The 18,212-nt window shown below is 49.4% G+C and overlaps 1 protein-coding gene across 2 annotated transcripts in view; it reads left to right on the top strand.

Moving 5' to 3' along the window:
• The first annotated feature begins 2,183 nt into the window (after positions 1–2,183).
• Positions 2,184–18,212, top strand: part of LOC136578939 (succinate dehydrogenase [ubiquinone] flavoprotein subunit, mitochondrial) — a 124,660-nt gene continuing 108,631 nt past the window's right edge. The window contains exons 1-4 of one of the 2 annotated variants that reach the window (XM_066579148.1): positions 2,184–2,357; positions 6,245–6,334; positions 8,369–8,530; positions 13,742–13,885. In XM_066579148.1, the coding sequence (XP_066435245.1) occupies positions 2,304–2,357; positions 6,245–6,334; positions 8,369–8,530; positions 13,742–13,885 (450 nt within the window). In that variant the 5' untranslated portion in view covers positions 2,184–2,303. Of the gene's footprint in view, positions 2,358–6,244; positions 6,335–8,368; positions 8,531–13,235; positions 13,274–13,741; positions 13,886–18,212 lie in introns of those variants that run through there. The other variant, XM_066579149.1, reaches the window with a different exon arrangement.

Below are 18,212 nucleotides of genomic sequence, written 5' to 3'. Positions count from 1 at the left end.
GAAACTTCTCCAACAAAGAGATACTTTCAGTTTTGACCGCATGTTAAGACAAAGGCTCCTATGTAGACTGGACTTGAGAGAGAGATGAGGCGGGGGGGGGGGGGGAATTCTATATAACCCAGCGAATAAGAATATATATATGTTACTGATGTTATCTGTTAAACGCCTATAAAGGGCAGGTATTATGTGTTTCAATAAATGAGGCTGTCTGGGCGTTTCTGTTCAGAGAGCCATTTTGGACATGAGACTGATACCTTACGTCTAATTTTGGCCAGTGTGCGCATACAGTTTTTTTACACAATTAGGAAGCTACAGAATACCCTAAAGCCTGCTGGAGAAAACCATATTCTAGCTCAGCATGAGTTAACCAATCACAACTTTAGCTTTCTGGAGGCGGGGAAGGGGAGTACTGCTTTTTTTTTTACACTGTATTCCCGTAAGGCGACAGTTGGGGGGGGGGGGGGGGGTCGTCTTATACACTGAAAAATATGGTATCTACCTATCACTGTTATTGCACAAGGTGCTATTACACTGTACCTTTCATTTCTTATATTAACCCCTTAACGACTGCCAGCTGATGGCCTGTATCAGCGGCCTACGTATAAAGGGAGATTGCGGGGCGACCTCTCTTCATACAGCACGGGAGTCAGCTGTTCATTACAGCTTACACCCGCGGGCAATAACTGCAATCGGCTGTGCGGCTAATAATCCATTAAATGCCACTGTCAATTCTGACAGCGGCATTTCAATCCCATGAACATTGTTTGGGGGTCCCGTACAGCCCCCCTGCATGAAATTGCAGGGAGCCATATGGGTGTCATGGCAGCAAGGGACATTCTGAAAGGCCCCAGGGCTGCCTTAGCAGACTGCCTATCAAGCTGTCTCTGTGGGGTGGCTTGATAGACTGCCTGTCAGATTGCAGTATGCATCATACTATAGGAGCGATCAAAGCATCGCTAGTTGTGGTCCTCCAGGGGGATTAAAAAAAAACAACTAAAAAATAAGATCAATAAAGTTTCATTGATTGTAAAAAAAAAAAAAAAAAGGAAAGAGTTATAAGTTTAAATCAGCCCCCTTTTGCCATATGTATAATAAAAAAAAAAATCTAAACCATAGAACAAAAATACATATTTGGTATCGCCGCGTCCGTAAAACTCCGATCTATGAAAGTGGAGCACTATTTAGCCCGCACAGTGAACATCATCTGAAAAAAAAGAAGAAAACGGCAGAAATGCAGTTTTTCAGTCACCCTGTCTCCCAGAAAAATGCAATAAAAAGCGGTCAAAAAGTTCTATGTATTCCAAAGTGGTTCCAACGTAACCTGCAGGACGTCCCGCAAGAAATGAGTCCCTGCAAAACTACGCTGACGGAAAAATAAAAAAAGGTATTGTGCGCAGAAGATGGCGGCAGGAAATAGTTAAAAAACTTAAATGTCTTTGAAAAAAATAAAAGTAGTAAAGCAAAAAACTACAAGTTTGGTATCGTAGTAATCGTACCGACCAGAGAAATGAAGGGATCAGGGCGTTCATGTTGCAGTTTGTGCGCCGTAGAAACAAGCCGCACTGAAAGATGGCGACATGTCGTTTTTTTATTTTACTCCACTTAGATCCAGTTGGGATCCCTCACAGCGCACGTCCACCCGGTCGGGATCCCTCACAGCGCACGTCCGCCCCGGTCGGGATCCCTCACAGCGCCCGCCCGCCCGGTCGGGATCCCTCACAGCGCCCGCCCGCCCGGTCGGGATCCCTCACAGCGCCCGCCCGCCCGGTCGGGATCCCTCACAGCGCCCGCCCGCCCGGTCGGGATCCCTCACAGCGCACGTCCACCCGGTCGGGATCCCTCACACCGCACGTCCACCCGGTCGGGATCCCTCACAGCGCACGTCCACCCGGTCGGGATCCCTCACAGCGCACGTCCACCCGGTCGGGATCCCTCACACCGCACGTCCACCCGGTCGGGATCCCTCACAGCGCACATCCCCTGACCCACCGCCCGTGCTCCGGACGGGGCCCCTAACACTGTTCTTGAAGCTTCCAGATCAGCGCAGCACGGAGCGCACCTCGGCCGGCCGTCACACCATGGCATCTGTCTAGACACCCAACTATAATGCTCCGATGACAGGAGACCGTCCAGCCGCTGACCCCGGGTCCACTGAAGAGCGGGGAGGAGCGGACTAGAACGTGCGACCCGCTAGGAGGCTCCGCCCAGCTCACTGCGTCACTGCTCGTGTGAATAAAGTTCTGTGAAAGCAGACGAAGCCTCCGGCCGCTCTCTCTCCTTGCCCAACACGGTTAATTGGAGCCATGTCGGCGCTGAGCGCGGCGGCCCTGCGTCTCCTGTCAGGCCCAACGAGTAAGGTGAGCAGCTGTGCGGCGGGCCTAAAGGTCACGGTGCGTCCTTGTAATGTCCTCCGCCATCTTCTACTGCTGTACATCTGTAACTAACGTCCCGCAGACGATGTACCAGTGCTTCATGTCCCTTCACCTGTGCTTGTACCTACACTCCTGCCCCACCTGTGCTTGTACCTACACTCCTGCCCCACCTGTGCTTGTACCTACACTCCTGCCCCACCTGTGCTTGTACCTACACTCCTGCCCCTCCCCATGTGTGCATGTGTCGTGCGCGCCTCCCTCTCCTTCTGTCTGTACCTACACTCCTGCCCCTCCCCATGTGTACATGTGTGGTACACGCCTCCCTCTCCTTCTGTCTGTACCTACACTCCTGCCCCTCCCCATGTGTGCATGTGTCGTGCGCGCCTCCCTCTCCTTCTGTCTGTACCTACACTCCTGCCCCTCCCCATGTGTACATGTGTGGTACACGCCTCCCTCTCCTTCTGTCTGTACCTACACTCCTGCTCCTCCCCATGTGTGCATGTGTCGTGCGCGCCTCCCTCTCCTTCTGTCTGTACCTACACTCCTGCCCCTCCCCATGTGTACATGTGTGGTACACGCCTCCCTCTCCTTCTGTCTGTACCTACACTCCTGCTCCTCCCCATGTGTGCATGTGTCGTGCGCGCCTCCCTCTCCTTCTGTCTGTACCTACACTCCTGCCCCTCCCGATGTGTACATGTGTGGTACACGCCTCCCTCTCCTTCTGTCTGTACCTACACTCCTGCTCCTCCCCATGTGTACATGTGTGGTACACGCCTCCCTCTCCTTCTGTCTGTACCTACACGCCTGCCCCTCCCCACGTGTACATGTGTCGTACACGTCTCCCTCTCCTTCTGTCTGTACCAACACTCCTGCCCCTCCCCACGTGTACATGTGTCTTGCACGCCTCCCTCTCCTTCTGTCTGTACCTACACTCTTGCCCCTCCCCACGTGTGCATGTGTCGTACGCGCCTCCCTCTCCTGTCTGTACCTACACTCCTGCCCCTCCCCACGTGTGCATGTGTCGTACGCGCCTCCCTCTCCTTCTGTCTGTACCTACACTTCTGCCCCTCCCCACGTGTGCATGTGTGGTACGCGCCTCCCTCTCCTTCTGTCTGTACCTACACTCCTGCCCATCCCCACGTGTGCATGTGTGGTACACGCCTCCCTCTCCTTCTGTCTGTACCTACACTCCTGCCCATCCCCACGTGTGCATGTGTCGTGCACGCCTCTCCTGTCTGTACCTACACTCCTGCCCCTCCCCACGTGTGCATGTGTGGTACACGCCTCCCTCTCCTTCTGTCTGTACCTACACTCCTCTCCCCACGTGTGCATGTGTGGTACACACCTGCCCCTCCCCATGTGTGGTACACGCCTCTCTCCTTCTGTCTGTACTTACATGCCTGCCCCTCCCCACATGTACATGTGTGGTACACGCCTCCCTCTCCTTCTGTCTGCACCTACATGCCTGCCCCTCCCCACATGTACATGTGTCGTACACGCCTCCCTCTCCTTCTGTCTGCACCTACATGCCTGCCCCTCCCCACGTGTGCATGTGTCGCACGCGCCTCCCTCTCCTTCTGTCTGTACCTACACTCCTGGCCCTCCCCAGGGGTGCATGTGTCGTGCACGCCTCCCTCTCCTTCTCTCTGTACCTACACTCCTGGCCCTCCCTACGTGTACATGTGTGGTACACGCCTCCCTCTCCTTCTGTCTGTACCTACACTCCTGCCCCTCCCCACGTGTGCATGTGTCGGGTACGCCTCCCTCTCCTTCTGTCTGTACCTACATGTCTGCTACTTTCCTTGTTTGTATGTATCCTTGCCCTCGCCCTTTGTGTACCTATCTGTCTGCCCCCAGAGGGTGTAGATGTGATGTCTGGCGTTCTCTCTGTGATTCGGGTGTTGTAGATCACTGGTTCTCAATCCCTGTTAGGTATTGGGATGGCAGCCAGCGCTCCCAAGCCTTACTAGTTTAAAACCAGTCAAAGTTTACCTTATTTACAAATTTAAAAGTACAAATCAGCCCCTTAGTGACGCCCGTAGTGTTTTTACGTCCTGCAGTTGCAGGATGTGTATGGAGGGAGATCATGGGGCTATCTTCTCCATACATTGCGGGTGTCAGCTGTTTTTATCAGTTTACTCCAACCATGTCCCCCCTCTCTTGTTCCCTTGGTGTTCTCAATCCACAGAATTAACTCTTTCCCTCGGTTTACTTCATCCGCGTCAGCTCCTCTCTCTCCTGCCGTCGGTATGCTCCGTGCGCGTCAGCTCCTCTCTCTCCTGCCGTCGGTATGCTCCGTGCGCGTCAGCTCCTCTCTCTCCTGCCGTCGGTATGCTCCGTGCGCGTCAGCTCCTCTCTCTCCTGCCGTCGGTATGCTCCGTGCGCGTCAGCCCCTCTCTCTCCTGCCGTTGGTATGCTCCGTGCGCGTCAGCCCCTCTCTCTCCTGCCGTCGGTGTGCTCCGTGCGCGTCAGCCCCCCTCTCTCCTGCCGTCGGCGTGCTCCGCGCGCGTCAGCCCCCCTCTCTCCTGCCGTCGGCGTGCTCCGCGCGCGTCAGCCCCCCTCTCTCCTGCCGTCGGCGTGCTCCGCGAGCGTCAGCCCCCCTCTCTCCTGCCGTCGGCGTGCTCCGCGAGCGTCAGCCCCCCTCTCTCCTGCCGTCGGCGTGCTCCGCGAGCGTCAGCCCCCCTCTCTCCTGCCGTCGGCGTGCTCCGCGAGCGTCAGCCCCCCTCTCTCCTGCCGTCGGCGTGCTCCGCGAGCGTCAGCCCCCCTCTCTCCTGCCGTCGGCGTGCTCCGCGAGCGTCAGCCCCCCTCTCTCCTGCCGTCGGCGTGCTCCGCGAGCGTCAGCCCCCCTCTCTCCTGCCGTCGGCGTGCTCCGCGAGCGTCAGCCCCCCCTCTCTCCTGCCGTCGGCGTGCTCCGCGAGCGTCAGCCCCCCCTCTCTCCTGCCGTCGGCGTGCTCCGCGAGCGTCAGCCCCCCCTCTCTCCTGCCTTCGGCGTGCTCCGCGAGCGTCAGCCCCCCCTCTCTCCTGCCTTCGGCGTGCTCCGCGAGCGTCAGCCCCCCCTCTCTCCTGCCTTCGGCGTGCTCCGCGAGCGTCAGCCCCCCCTCTCTCCTGCCTTCGGCGTGCTCCGCGAGCGTCAGCCCCCCCTCTCTCCTGCCTTCGGCGTGCTCCGCGAGCGTCAGCCCCCCCTCTCTCCTGCCTTCGGCGTGCTCCGCGAGCGTCAGCCCCCCCTCTCTCCTGCCTTCGGCGTGCTCCGCGAGCGTCAGCCCCCCCTCTCTCCTGCCTTCGGCGTGCTCCGCGAGCGTCAGCCCCCCCTCTCTCCTGCCTTCGGCGTGCTCCGCGAGCGTCAGCCCCCCCTCTCTCCTGCCGTCGGTATGCTCCGTGCACATAGAATGGGATTTGTAGTATGACCTGGAAGTGGGACCCTATGCTTGTGTAATGCGGGCCAAGATAGCACAATGTCACGGGTCTTTTTGCTTGTGCATTTTGTGCCCCGTGTGAAAGGCAGCGCTGAAAGTAATGTAGAGTTTATTACCGCGTATTACGAGCCTAAGATGCATTGGAGCCCGTGGGTTCATCAGGGAGATCTTCCCACTCCTGAAGGTCATTTGGCTCTGTTATTACACAATCGCCCCCATGTGAACAGGCCTCTTGCATCGTCATGGGGCATGTGGAGCCCATCCCTGTGGACCCTGCTGTCAGCTCTGCGGGGACTTCTGCTCCATCACCAGACAAGTAACAAGATTAACATTTATGTATTCATTTCTTCGTTGTACCGTTTTCAGTTATTTTGTGCTCCAGTTTTTGCTCCATGAAGCCAGTAATGTTGTTTTTTTTTGTGTGAAAATGTTTTTACCTCCAAGTATTGTCTGTTGTAGAAATGGGCGGCAGCGTCCCCGGGGTTAACAAGGACTTTCCACTTCACTGTGTATGGGAAGAAGCCTGCATCTGCTAAAGTCTCGGATTTGGTAAGCTGGTTCAGCTGCAGCGTCTAGTCTGTTACACGGCAGCCACTGTAGGAGTCCCGGTGCCGGCCGCAGTTACTACGTCTCCACTACGTGGCCGCCTTCCGTTCAGTGGTACGGTGCTGACAAATGAGTTTCTTGCAGTACTGTACAGCCTGTGATATGTCTGCAGGCCCTTTCTGGACTTGTTAATCCCATCTGGTCAAGAAGTGGAATATCACTAAAATATGCTGTCACGTTTACGATTTGTGGGGTTCTGGGAAGGAAGGGACCCGAACGCTTCCAGTGCCCGTGAGGCTTCCTAAGTCACCAGTCCCTCCCGAGCGCTGTAGTCTACGTGCATTCATATCAACGTACGGCACACAATAAACTTTGCTTGCGCAATACACAGTGAATAGAACTCGCAGATTTCCATCAGTTCATTCACATAAGCAGATTTTGCGTGCAGATATCAGTCACACAAAAAATATACGCAGAATGCTCTATCTTCCTGCGTATTTGCACACAATAACAGCACATATTGAATTGCCTATTCTAATGAATGGAGTGTAGTTGTGTGGACTCAAGTGCCTCAAGTACAGTAGCACACGCACAGCGCAAATACGCAACATCCATTGTGCAAATACGCAGCGCAAATTCTGCGTGACACCTGCCTTACTGGGTTGAGCATTGAATTAAAGATTGGCTACCTATAGGTGGCAGTAGAGACTGTTTTCTTCCTTGAGAAGAGCCAATGGTTTGCAGGCTTTATCATTATTTTCACAAATGTGTTGGAAACGGCCCTGTGAACCACTAAACTATAGGCAGAGCTGTGGAGGCGGTAAGCGAAACCTCCCACTTTCCTAAATTCCTAAAGAAAATATGCAGCAAATTCTGCATAGCATATTTATATTTCTTCATAAGCCGGAGTTGGTACAGTTCGACCAACTCCATCAAAGTGGGACCCTGACTCCACAGCCTTACAACTATGTCCACTGAGAGGTGCGCTCCGTGGTTGAGTAGTCTCCTGCATGGCTGCTGATGCACTGCACTAAACATGCCATAGTTTCCAATAGGATCCAGACTAAATTCCCCTGGAATACGCGTTCCCTTCATGTGAATGAGCTGCCGCATCGCTATTTTCACGATGTGGATTTTTCAGCTGCAGATTTGAAATCTGTGTCAGGTGGGCTAAATGTGATTGTTCCCAGCAAGAGAAACTACGTAATCTTGTAGATATACCGTTTAGTGGCCATCAAAAATACATGATATGACGAGTTTGCAAACCTCTCTGGTTCTGCTTCAGGCTAAAATTGGAATAGATCCGAAGAGGCATGAATATTTATGCACACTTATAGCATACATATGACAAGGCACAGACGTGGATGTGAGTGGTTTGAACTTAAAAGGAATATTGCAACAGACATAAACATTTTTAACTAGGCACTGATAAGGGAGTGAGAGTTTATGGTCCCTGAATTAGTGTTGGAGGGGGTTCACCAGGCCAGCAGTCTTATCTGTGGTATAGATGTCTTATACCTGCCATTTACCCATAAAACCTCCAATGAACGTGTCAAAAGTTGTTATAAATTTATATTCCCAAATTCTCCTATGGATTTGTGACTTGAAACCACCCTTCAATATCAAAACTCTCATATCTCCTATGTCATGTCCGTGAGTAGAAAAGTGCTCGGCCACAGGCAATTCTGTTTTCTTTTGTTTAATTGTATGGCAATGAGATCTCGTCCTCTTTCAGTTTTTGCCCTGCTTCTCCAACGTAAAGGCCCCCAACAGGACATTTACATGGGCTAATCCACATGAGTGCCAGTGGCAAAATCCCTGGCATAAATACATAGTTCAGTTGCAGATTTCTTCACTGGCTTTAGGCCCAGCATCCGTCACTGATCATCCTACAGCAGCTTTGTGCATTGGCTTCCTGGCGTTGGTCCGGCGATGCGCTTGGCCAGTAGACCTTTGTCATAGAGTTAGTAAATATATTCTGACAGCGTTGTGTTTAAATAACCACATTAATATTGATTCTTTCTGCACCATTTCCAGATATCCACACAATACCCTGTGGTAGACCATGAGTTTGATGCCGTTGTGGTGGGTGCCGGTGGTGCAGGGTTGCGGGCAGCATTTGGCTTATCTGAAGCAGGCTTCAATACAGCATGTATCACTAAATTGTTTCCCACAAGATCTCACACCGTGGCCGCACAGGTAGGTGCTTCACATTAACCCCTTGAGTGGTGGGTTTCCTACCACCCTGTCGTGCCCACCAGGGCAGGTTTTTTAAAATGGTCTAATCATTGAATTTCAACTAATTTTGCAGTTGCGTCTCAAGAGCCATAACTTTTTCATTTTTCCATTGACATGGCCATATAAGGGCTTGTTTTTTGCGGGACAAGTTGTGATTTTTTTAAACAGGGGGGAGGAAAAAAAGAAATGGGGAAAAAAGAAAAAAAGGGGCCATGTCATTAAGGGGTTAAATAATGTATTAACTTCCTTCTCTGGGTCATTACGACACATGGATACCACATGTGTGATTGTATTTTTGATTTTTTACAAAGTAAAGGGAGACCAGTGTTTTTATAATTTTTTTAATCATTTTTTACCTTTTTTTTAAAAATTTATTTATTTATTTTTTTTGTCCCTTTAGGGGACTTCCACAGGGACCCATCAGGACCCCCTGATCACATTCCGGGGGTCCGATGGTGACAGCCCTTTACATGCTGCAGTGACAGCCCTTTACATGCGGCAGTCACATAGACTGCCGCATGTAAAGGGTTAACACAGCAGAGATCGGAGGTTTTCTCTGATCTCTGCTGTAAGAGCTAGTACCTAGCTGTCCTCTCACAGCCAAGCACCAAGCTCTCCCTGCCACAGAGACCATCGGCTGGCTTCTGACAAGCCGATGGTCTCTATGGCAACCTGTAAACAAAGCAGGAGATTGCCGGCAGATCGGCAATATCTTCTGGTTTTTCAAAGCCCTTGCTTTGTTCTCTGTGGGACAGTGCAGGCAGAGCACACTGTCACAGCTTGTGGCACTGTGCTCTGCAGCTCCCATAGTGATACATAGCCCGGAAATCTTCCGGGCTATATGGCTATGAGCAGTGGAGCTCGTCCCGGAAAATTTCCGGGCGTGCCACTCAAGGGGTTAAAGGAGTTTCCCAGGGAAATAGTATTGATGACCTATCCTTAGGATAGGTCATCAATAGTTGATCAGCCAGGGTCCGTCGCTTGGGTCCCCGACTGATCAGCTAAGCGGGCGCATGCTGTCAGCGCTGCAAATAGACAGAGGTTGGAGTGGAAGCCTGCATGCCAACCTCTGTGTAGTGACTGGTCCTTGTAACTGCATTAATTTCAGTGACAGTGGTGCCTACAGTTACAGGGGCGGCCACTGCATGAGAGATCGGCATGGAGACTTCCACTTCAAACACAGAGTTTGGAGTGGAAGCCTCCGTGTAGTGGCCAGCGCTAGTAAATGCAGACTCGGCTCCCATTGATTTCAGTTAGAGCCGTGCCTGCAGTTATAAGAGCTGGACACTACACAGAGGTCGGCACGGAGGCTTCCGCTCCGACCTTTGTGTATTTACAGTGCTGACAGCATGCACCCGTTCAGCTGATCATTCTTGGTCATGAGCGACAGACCCTGGCCGATCAACTATTGATGACCCATCAATAGTATTTCCCTGGAAAACCCCTTTAAATACGGGCTGTGTAAAAAGTTTAACCATCTAATGAGCAGGTATTTCTTTCAGCTTTTCCTCCTGGCTTTTAATAATACCAAGTATGCAACACTCTTGCCTAGAAGTCCGTGTGCTGTCAGTGTACCGCCGCAGCTGTCGTAGTTCATGGCACAAGCTGTTCACTACTCCACAACCCGCACAGGAGTAGTAGCAGGGGGTTAGTAGTCCCCAACTCTGCAGGATTGGTAAACGCTTATATTCACCCAGGCCACATCAGCCTACTGGTCGCCTTCAAGGGGCCGATTGATGTGAACAAGCCCTTTCTATACAATTACAGAGTATTTATGCAGCCTATTACGCACACAATATGCCGTGAATACAACCGATTGATTTCAATGGCTTTGTTTACATCCGTGTATATATTCACATGATGTGTGATTGCATGAAAAAATACACAACATGACCTATTTTGGAGCGCATAACCCACCGCAATTGGCCATTGAAGTGAATGGTTGAACACAAATATGCAGAAACCTGAATATTTACTGTGTGTGTGCACACCATTTCGATGAGCCGGTCTGCATTCTTTTTTGCATGCGACCTTTTTTGTACACAGAAAAATCCTGGTGCAGCTAAAAAAATGGGTGTAAGCAATTCTTGGATGCGTATGCAGCGTATTTGCATGACCGAAATATGCTTACTCCTGTGCGAACAAGCCCTAACGTCGACGCCCATAGTAGTTGTAGTAGTAACAGTGCCAGCCATAGTGGCCGCAGCAGTAATATCAGCCCCGCCCATAGTGGCCACAGCAGTAAAAGCGACACCTGTAGTGGCCACAACAGTAATGGCGACACCCCCCCCCCCCCCCCCCTCATGCCATGCCTTATTGCTTATACAGTGATCTCAGGCACTGGCAACAGGCCGGGCTCTCTGCAATTATATCGCAAGAGCCCGACGCAACTTCAGAGGGAGCGCGCTCCCTCTGTGAACCCCACCCATGCCGCGATCTACAGGGAAGGGGTTAACCGGGGGTTGCATCTCTGATGCACCCCCGCTGTTGCAGCGGGAGGCCGGCTATGACTGACAGCCGGCTCCTGCTGCGGGATACCGCGAGATCAAAAATGATCTCGCGCTATCCCCAGGACGTAAGTTTACGCCCTGTTGCAGGAAGTACCCCACTGCCTGGACGTAAACTTGCGCCCTGGAGTGGGAAGGGGTTAAAGATAAACAGGGAATGCTCATGTATGGTGACGACTAACAGGTAAAGCCCAATATATCTCAATGGTGATTGCTTTTTCATTGATACAGCGGTATGAGAGCTTCTTTTCTGTGGGACGAGCTATATAATAACGTTAGAAATGAGCAAGCATACTCGGTAAGGCGATATACTCGAGAGAGCATCGCCTTTTTCGAGTACCTGCTGGCTCGTCCCTGAAGATTCGGGAGGGCCACGGGGGTCGGGCAGCGAGGGGGAGCGGGGAGGAGAGTGAAAGATCTATCTCCTCTGCTACCCCCTGCTCATCCCCGCGAGTTCTTCTGGTGTGTGTTGCGGTAAAATTGACATGTTAACTTTATTCAGTGGGTCAGTAGGATCTCGGCTGAACCAAATTAATTTAGTTTTGCTTAAATAATTTCAGTCACCATATTCTGACACCCCTAGCTCTTACTTTTCTGCTGATAGGAGACATTTTTTTTGTGCTTTGTTTCCTGGCTGTGTTTAACTTGAGGAATAAATTTTAATATGGCCCCCTGCACACAGGCGGAAATTCCCGCAGAATTTCCACATTACAAAACGCGATCCTATGCAGACCGCCGGGATTTGTCCGTGTGAAAATACATGCGGAAAGCAAATTTCGGCATGTTCTATTTCTGTGCAGGTCTCGCAGAGGCCCGCACAGAAATGTCACTCCTGGTGCGCCACCTCTGCTCTGCTCATACACCATCCGGGCAGCAGCCGGCACATCAGAGCCGGAGCTGTGGGAGCAGGTGAGAGACGCACTGTTTAACTTTATTTTAACCCTTTCCAATCCAATTTGTATCCTGGTTTTCCTAGGGGACTTGCTCTTTTTCTGCTGTTATACAACGGTGCTATCTGCTGGCTAAAGCCAGTACTGCATGAGGTGACACATTGGATAGGCTCCAACAGCAGAGAGGCTGGCAACATACAGTAAGAGAACCCCGACGGATGTCTTCCAACATAGGAGATGTATAGCCTTAAATCATGTCTTTAGACGTCAGACAGTGGATTGGAAAGGGTTAATTACGTCGGCACAGAGACTTGTACAATTATACTGCAATACTGAAGTATTACATTGGGGGCTATGGAGTTGTAAGAAATGTACTGTTTCCGACTGGCTTATAAAATAATATATATATAATATGATAAAAATATGTTGCAAGTTTCTATAAGAATATAGGAAAGATTAGAACTGCTCCAAAAATATGTTCTCTAAGTAGCCTGATTACTTTGTAATGGTGACGAGAAGCCGGATCTTACCATTTTAATACCGTAAATGTATCACTTAAATCTAAGACGAGGTTTTTGGCTTGGCGACTCCACGGCCTGATGACACCTTAAGCCCAGCATGGGCCTTATTGGGAAGGAATCCATCACATACCTTGGAGCCTTCACAAGACTCTGGCAAGCCATGTAAATGCTGCAGCCCCCACTGATGGGCCTGGTGCTTGCTGTCTTGGCAGGGGCTTCTGTGCTTGCTGCACTCCATGCACATCACTGGGGATCTGTCCACTTGGTCCGCAGCCATTCTACGGCCAATGGATCCTAAATGCTCCATGTGATTGGAGCCGTGGTACCGTATTCAGTGTGGAGAGGAAACGGCATCAAAAACATAAGAGGAGGAGGGGTTCATTAGCGTGATGACGTGAGCGGTGCAGTGATGCGTTTCACTTTGCATTCCAAAAGCCCCATAGGCTTTTCTCTATTATCAGGCTTTTGGAATGCAATGTGAAACGCATCGCTGTGCCACTCGCGTCATCACCTAATTGAACCCCTTATCTTATGTTTTTGATGCTGTTTCCTCTCCACACTGGATATTACATGCCGCCCCAGCTGGCCAACTCGTGTGCAGGCATTTAACACAAGGTAGCACACTGTATTATTTTTCATTATGTTAGTTACCTTTTTCCCTGTATGTAAGACATGATGTCACTAGGGGTGGGGTTTCTTCATTCCGAACACAGACACGCCCACTTTGGTAATCCTTTTATTTAGTATATCAACTATAAATACACACCCTTTCAAGCATACATGCAGGTAAAAAAGGGGCCATGTAGCCCCGAAACGCGTTGTATTTTACCCTTGTTGTCATTTCCCTCATCATTTTCTGTAAACTCTTTTTTACTTGGATGAATACTCCTTTGGATGAAGGACTTTCCATGTTTGAATACCTATTCTCTATGCATTGAATATCACCATTGGGGAGGTCTCCTGGAAAGGGACCCCCTGCATAGTTTTTGCACATATCCATTTTATACATCCTTATTATTGTTGCTCCCTCCTTTTTTTGGCAACCTGGTGTACCTTTTGATCCTTTTCTGCTCTCTGCCTCTTGGTGGATTTGGTAGATATTGGGTTGGCAATTATGCACTCTTTTGTCGTTTGGCACTTCTGTTCTGTGTGTATATGTATATATATTTATAAAATTAGGGGTCTTTTTATTATAATTGTAAGTGATATATTTGGGTATATCAGGTTCTGATCTCTTTACCTTCATATATTTAGGGTGGCATAAATGCAGCTTTAGGTAACATGGAAGATGATGACTGGCGGTGGCACTTCTACGACACAGTAAAAGGCTCTGATTGGTTAGGTGATCAAGATGCTATCCATTACATGACGGAACAAGCACCGGCTTCCGTTATTGAGGTACGTACTGCTCCACCTAATAAGCTGTAATTTTCTTCTTTTTTTTTTTATACAGTGCAAAGCAAATTGCCCAATACAGACATAAAATGGAATTACCCATCCATTGCCCATGATGGGATATTTGGTACTGAACCTGGGGGGAGTAAGGGTGAAGTGGCAAAAAACTCATTTGTATTCTATCGGTAGACGGGGTTTTTACCACTGAGAAAACTTGCTATCCATGTGGAGTTTTCATTTTACGCTTATTGTTCAGCATGCGGTTCTACACTGCATTTATATAAAAAGTGTACTAATAGTTCATGATGTGAAACTGTAGAGAATAAGGGCTGCTATGCAGGATCACAAAGCATCACTGGTGTAGAATCATAGAATGTTAGAGTTGTAAGGGACCTCCGTGGTCATCGGGTCCAACCCCTGGCTCAGTGCAGGATTCAATAAATCATCACAGACAGATATTTGTCCAGCCTTTGTTTGAACACTTCCATTGAAGGAGAACTCACCACCTCCTGTGGTAACCTGTTCCATTCATTGATCACCCTCCCTGTCAATTTTTTTTTTCTAATATCTAATTTGTCTCCTCCCTTTCAATTTCATCCCATTGCTTCTGGTCTATCCTTATCCAAATTAGAATTGGGCTGATCTCTCTGCGCTGACAGCAGGTGTGAGGAATCTTCATTAGTATCATGGGTAGACCAGAGCACATAGTGATGCTTCATGGTTCTGCACAGCGAAGTGTGTTGCCTTTCTATCTTAATATTCACAGGGCTTTTTCACTCCTTTCCCCTGCACACATTTTTCAGATCTGACATTGGTCACTTTAAGGGGTAATAACTTTAGAATGCTTTTACTTATCCAAGTGGTTCCAAGAATGTGTGGTTGTTGGTTTTTTTTTCCCCCTCCGCAACTGCACCAGGTGAGAGCACCTTCCCCTGATAGAACAGGAGGCGTACTGAGACGTTTAAAGCGCCTCCCCCCCTCCTCCCCCTCCTTCCTACCCTCCTCAGTATTCTTCCTGTCCTGTCAGTGGAAGGGACTGCCAAGGAGAAAATAGGAGGAAAGAAGCTACACCTGTACAGGAGGGCTGGGGATGTGAAACCCCCCTCCTTGGAGCGTTGCCTTTGGTCGGCTGTGCGGTCATGCAGCCCTCCCAGGCCTGCTGCCTTCTTGCCGAAGCCCACCCATGTGGAGCTAAGTGTGAGGCCGTCATTCACCCTGTGCTCCGGTCCGTCCGGCGGTTCTGCACTCCCCGCTGCTTGTTGGCCTGTGCGGGGTTGGCATATGTTTATATTCAACAACAGTTCTGCTCCATTCAACCCAAACAACCAATCGCTGTGAATCAGCCAACCCAAGCAACCAATTGGGTTGTGAATCGAGCAGAAGTGTTGTGGAATATAAATATATGCGCGGGGGGAGGGGGTACCGTCATATGATACGTCATGCGATGCAGGAAGTCAGGGGTGGCACATTCAAACAAAGGAGTCGAGAGAACGCCAGAAGAGCGGTGCCAAGCTCAGGAAAAGGTGTCATGCTGCCCTAAGAGACTTCTTCAGCGCTCCCTATCTAATGTATGAGTGCTCCAGGACCTGAAAACCCTGTACATGCTTGTACTGCTGATCTTGTAAGTAGCCAATGTGGCACCTTCACAGAGCCATGGTTTGGTGCACAGGGATTTACTGCCTTTTTCTATTTTTTGCTTAAGGCAGATAAATCTGCAGCAGCGTCTGTTAAGGCAAAACAAAAAAAAATTCATTTCCTGCCCGAGGAGTTTTTTGCAGGATTATGACAAGATTTTATGTAAAATTTGCATTGCCCAGTTTGTAAAGGATGAATTGGCGGGGCTTTTCAATTACATTAAATTGTTATTGAGGGATGAGGTCCGCATGGCTTTGGCTTCTCAGAGCGGTCCACCCCCCCCAATTCCCAGAACCTGCAGGAGACCTCATAGCGAGGACATAGTCTGCTTCAGTGTTATCCTCTGAGGAGGAATTGGAAGAATCCTTTTTGGAATCCTCTGACTAGGAGGAATACAATGTTTTCTTTTTTTTTTTGTTTAGCCCTAAAGATATAGGGGAGCTAATCAGAGCTATAGGGGGTACACTCAGTATAGAGGAGCCTAGAGAACCCAGATCGATCCAGGATGAAGTCGTGGGGTTTTTTTTGTTTTTTTTTTCTAATATCTAATTTGTCTCTACCCTTTCAATTTCATCCCATTGCTTCTGGTCTATCCTTATCCAAATTAGAATTGGGGTGATCTCTCTGCACTGACAGCAGGTGTGAGGAATCTTCATTAGTATCACGGGAGACCAGAGCACAAACACTTGTCATGATGCTAAATCCTTCAGAGTCCCAAAGACCTACCTTTCCAGTTCACAAAAACATCCCCAAAATGATCAGGAAGGAATGAAAAAGGCCCGATTCAGGTGGTAGATATAGGAGTATTAAAAGACGATATAGGAGTATTAAAAGACGACACCCCTTTTCGGAAGATGTCTGCTCTGACTGGGACACTATTCCCAAGGTCGACGTTCAGGTCGCAAAAGTGGCTAAATAAACTTTACTTCCCTTTTGAGGATGCTACTCACCTTAAGGATCATATGGATCGCAAGGCTGAGGGTCTCCTGAAAAAACTTGGGAAGCGGCTGTGGGTCTTCTTAGGCCTGGGGTAGCAGACATCTATGTAGTGCGGACTCTCCATGTTTGGCTGGGGCAATTGGAAGTTCACCTCCAGAATAAGACTCCAAGAGAGCAGATTGTGGACTCTTTACCTATTCTAAAGATGGCTACAGGGTTTTTGGCCGATTTCGCTGCCAAGACAGTTAAACTAGCCGCTAGGTCCGCGGCCTTATCTAATACTGACAGACGCGTGTTATGGTTAGTCATGGTCCAGGGATGCAGCTTCTAAGGCAAAGAATGTTTAGAAAAAAGACTTCATCCCACCTTAGACGGCTTCTAACTCCTGGTTCCATACAGCAGGTGCGTCTGCAAGTGCTCATACAGCGTTACGCTCACTTTGGCTTTCTTTCACAAGTAAATTCCATAGTCGGGGAAGCACTGGTTTGACAAACTACCTGCTTTATTGTTTAAAATATGTGCATATTCACAGATAAAGAAGGACCCGTTTCAACTCTTATCACGAGCCATGTTCACCTCTAAGGCAAAGCCGTGTTCTCTGCCTTTTCATGAGCAGTTTCTTTTTGGGCCTGATCTAGATAGAATTCTGGAAAAAGCTTCGGATAGAAAAGAAGGATTCCCAGAAGAGAAAGTAAATAAAAAAGTTTAGAAGCTTTTTTTCGAGGCCCCAGGCAGCAGAATAATTACAGAGGTAAGGAGAAGTCGGGGCGTTGGAGCTACCCGAAAGGGAGAAATTTCCTCCTCAACCCCTCTCAGCCAGATTTTCAGTTGTGTAAACAATGACACCCATTCCAGTGGGGGCGAGACTATTGGCCTTTGTGGAAAGATAAGCTGTTTTAATCAAAAGCACCTGGATTGTGGAGATCTTAAGACTGTTAGAATGGACCTCTCAGCCCCCACAGGTTTTCTGGCTTACTGAGGGCCCACCCACCAAGATGACCCCCTTACACCAAGGGATAAAATCTACTAAAACTCTAGGCTATTGTTCCCGTACCCCCAGATCAACAGGGGAAGGGTCATTATTCACGTCTTTTTATAGTGAAGAAGCCAAATGGGGATGCCAGACTTATCGTGAACCTAAAGCCCCTAAACAAGTACGTAAGATACAGAAGGTTCAGGATGGAAATGGTAGAATTTAGCAGTTAAACTAATCAGGGAAAATGTCTTTTTAGCCACTATAGATCTAAAAGACGCATATTTCCATGTGCCCATCGACCCCCGAGGCCCAAAAATTTCTAAGGTTTGCAGTGAGAATATAGGGCAGGGTGAGGCATTTTCAATACAGATGCCTCCCTTTCGGGATCTCTTCGGCACCTTGGGTTTTTACAAAGGTGATGGCAAAGGTGATCGTGTCCATGCTAAGAGAAAAGGCACTTACATTAGTACCCTATCTAGACAACCTCCTTTTAGTGGCCGACAACAAGGACCTTCTGTTGTCTTGCATTGCGGCCACCACACGGCTACTACAACATTTAGGGTGGCTGATAAATTAGGAAAAAATCTGTCATGGAGCCAGGTCAACAAAAGGAAGTTTCTCGGGATCATGTTGGATTCAGTGCGTTAAAGCTCCTTTCTCCCCACCTCTTGGAGAGAGGACCTACTGTTCGAATCTCTCATTTTCTATCTGCAAGGTCTTGTACCATCAGCACAGTAATGTCCCTTCTGGGCAGATTCACCGCCTGCATTTCAGCGGTAG

This window comes from Eleutherodactylus coqui, chromosome 9 (assembly GCF_035609145.1).
Source record: "Eleutherodactylus coqui strain aEleCoq1 chromosome 9, aEleCoq1.hap1, whole genome shotgun sequence".
Taxonomy (NCBI): domain Eukaryota; kingdom Metazoa; phylum Chordata; class Amphibia; order Anura; family Eleutherodactylidae; genus Eleutherodactylus; species Eleutherodactylus coqui.
The sequence above is the reverse complement of the archived record's forward strand: the minus strand, read 5'-3'. Positions and strand labels throughout refer to the sequence as shown.